Source organism: Olea europaea, unplaced genomic scaffold, assembly GCF_002742605.1.
Source record: "Olea europaea var. sylvestris unplaced genomic scaffold, O_europaea_v1 scaffold35852, whole genome shotgun sequence".
Taxonomy (NCBI): domain Eukaryota; kingdom Viridiplantae; phylum Streptophyta; class Magnoliopsida; order Lamiales; family Oleaceae; genus Olea; species Olea europaea.
The window spans coordinates 1-1,169 of NW_019255050.1; the positions used below are offsets into that span (position 1 = coordinate 1).

The 1,169-nt window shown below is 41.6% G+C and overlaps 1 protein-coding gene across 1 annotated transcript; it reads right to left on the minus strand.

Moving 5' to 3' along the window:
- Positions 1-232: 232 nt before the first annotated feature.
- Positions 233-941, minus strand: LOC111386520 (varicose-related protein-like). The gene is made up of 2 exons (XM_023010983.1): positions 483-941; positions 233-409 (listed from the first exon to the last, which is right to left on the minus strand). Exons 1-2 carry the CDS (start codon positions 924-926, stop codon positions 248-250), a joined length of 606 nt encoding a protein of 201 aa, XP_022866751.1. The 5' UTR covers positions 927-941; the 3' UTR covers positions 233-247.
- Positions 942-1,169: the final 228 nt, after the last annotated feature.

Sequence of the window (1,169 nt, forward strand, 5' to 3'; positions counted from 1 at the left end):
AATTTAGGAAATCAAAATCAATAAGAGAAGGTTACATGAACCTCTTTTGCCCAGGGATTGCTATAGAACTAGAAAATTTATTCGTCTAAGTCAAAGACAGTTAAAAAATGCAAAGCATCCAGCCCCAAAGTCACACAGGATTGGGAAAAAATGTCAATAAATAGCTAAACTGGAAATACAGCAAGCAATTTCAAGACAAGAGGACAAGTTCCATGCTGGCAGACAGTGATTTGAAGTCTTTCTACAATTACGTGAAGAGCCAATTTGACTGTCTTCCTGTCATTCTTACCTGTAGAGTTTGCTTGCCAGAAGTTTGAAATTGTGCTTGAATATGCCTAGCAACAGTAGCTTCAAGTTTAGAATTGACTGATTTCTCCAGCTGATTTACGGCTTTATCACCTACTCCTTTCTGATCACGAACAATCAGATGAGATACGGATATCGGTTATACCTTAAGAGGACAGGAAAATGCAAATGTTAACCTGGAAGGTCTCCAGAATTGAGGTGGATGCTGTTTTCTCAATAGAGGGAGTAATTGTGCGTGCCACAGCTTGTCCGACTGCAGTTAATTCTTTCTTAACAGCTTTCTCCAAAATTGCAGGCAAGTCCTTGTTCAAGCAATTGCTGATCATATTAGTTAGATGCTGGGTATGCTCCCGTGATGCCTTTTCCAGTTTTGCATTGTCCTCCTGAAAATGAGCCCACAAAGCATCAGCATTAGCCTTGACAGCTTTCTCCATACTCCGTCCCAAGGCTGCTTCAAGTCTTTTGCCTTCTTTGGTAACAGGGACAGCAACCATCATAGCCACCTGCTTCTGCATATCTTTTTGCATGGCTACAACCTGCAGGAAAAAACATGTGGTGAGGGATGTGCAAGTGAATATGCCTGCAGATGGTATAATGTACACTTGGATGCCAGTAGCCATTGACCTATCTTGGACCAACAGAATAACATGAAAAGGTACTGATATGCAAGAGCGAGAAACTGATTCGACGGGCAAGAAGTTACCCAGTTACCTAATACAAAAGTGAATATAACATATTTGAAATGCCTAACATGAAATACGATATCTACCCCTCGCGTTCAGCTTTACGATTTCAATACGTTATTAGCAGTAACGTAATAATCTTGGGTGGGTTTTTTTGTTGGGGGGGGGGGGGGGGGGGGG

What these genes read in the sequence shown, in the direction of transcription:
- LOC111386520 (XM_023010983.1), bottom strand. Translation starts at nt 926, where the DNA reads ATGGCTACTGGCATCCAAGTGTACATTATACCATCTGCAGGCATATTC. An exon ending in CAATTCTGGAGACCTTCCAG is followed by an intron (nt 410 to 482) that starts GTTAACATTTGC and finishes GTTCGTGATCAG; the next exon opens with AAAGGAGTAGGTGATAAAGC.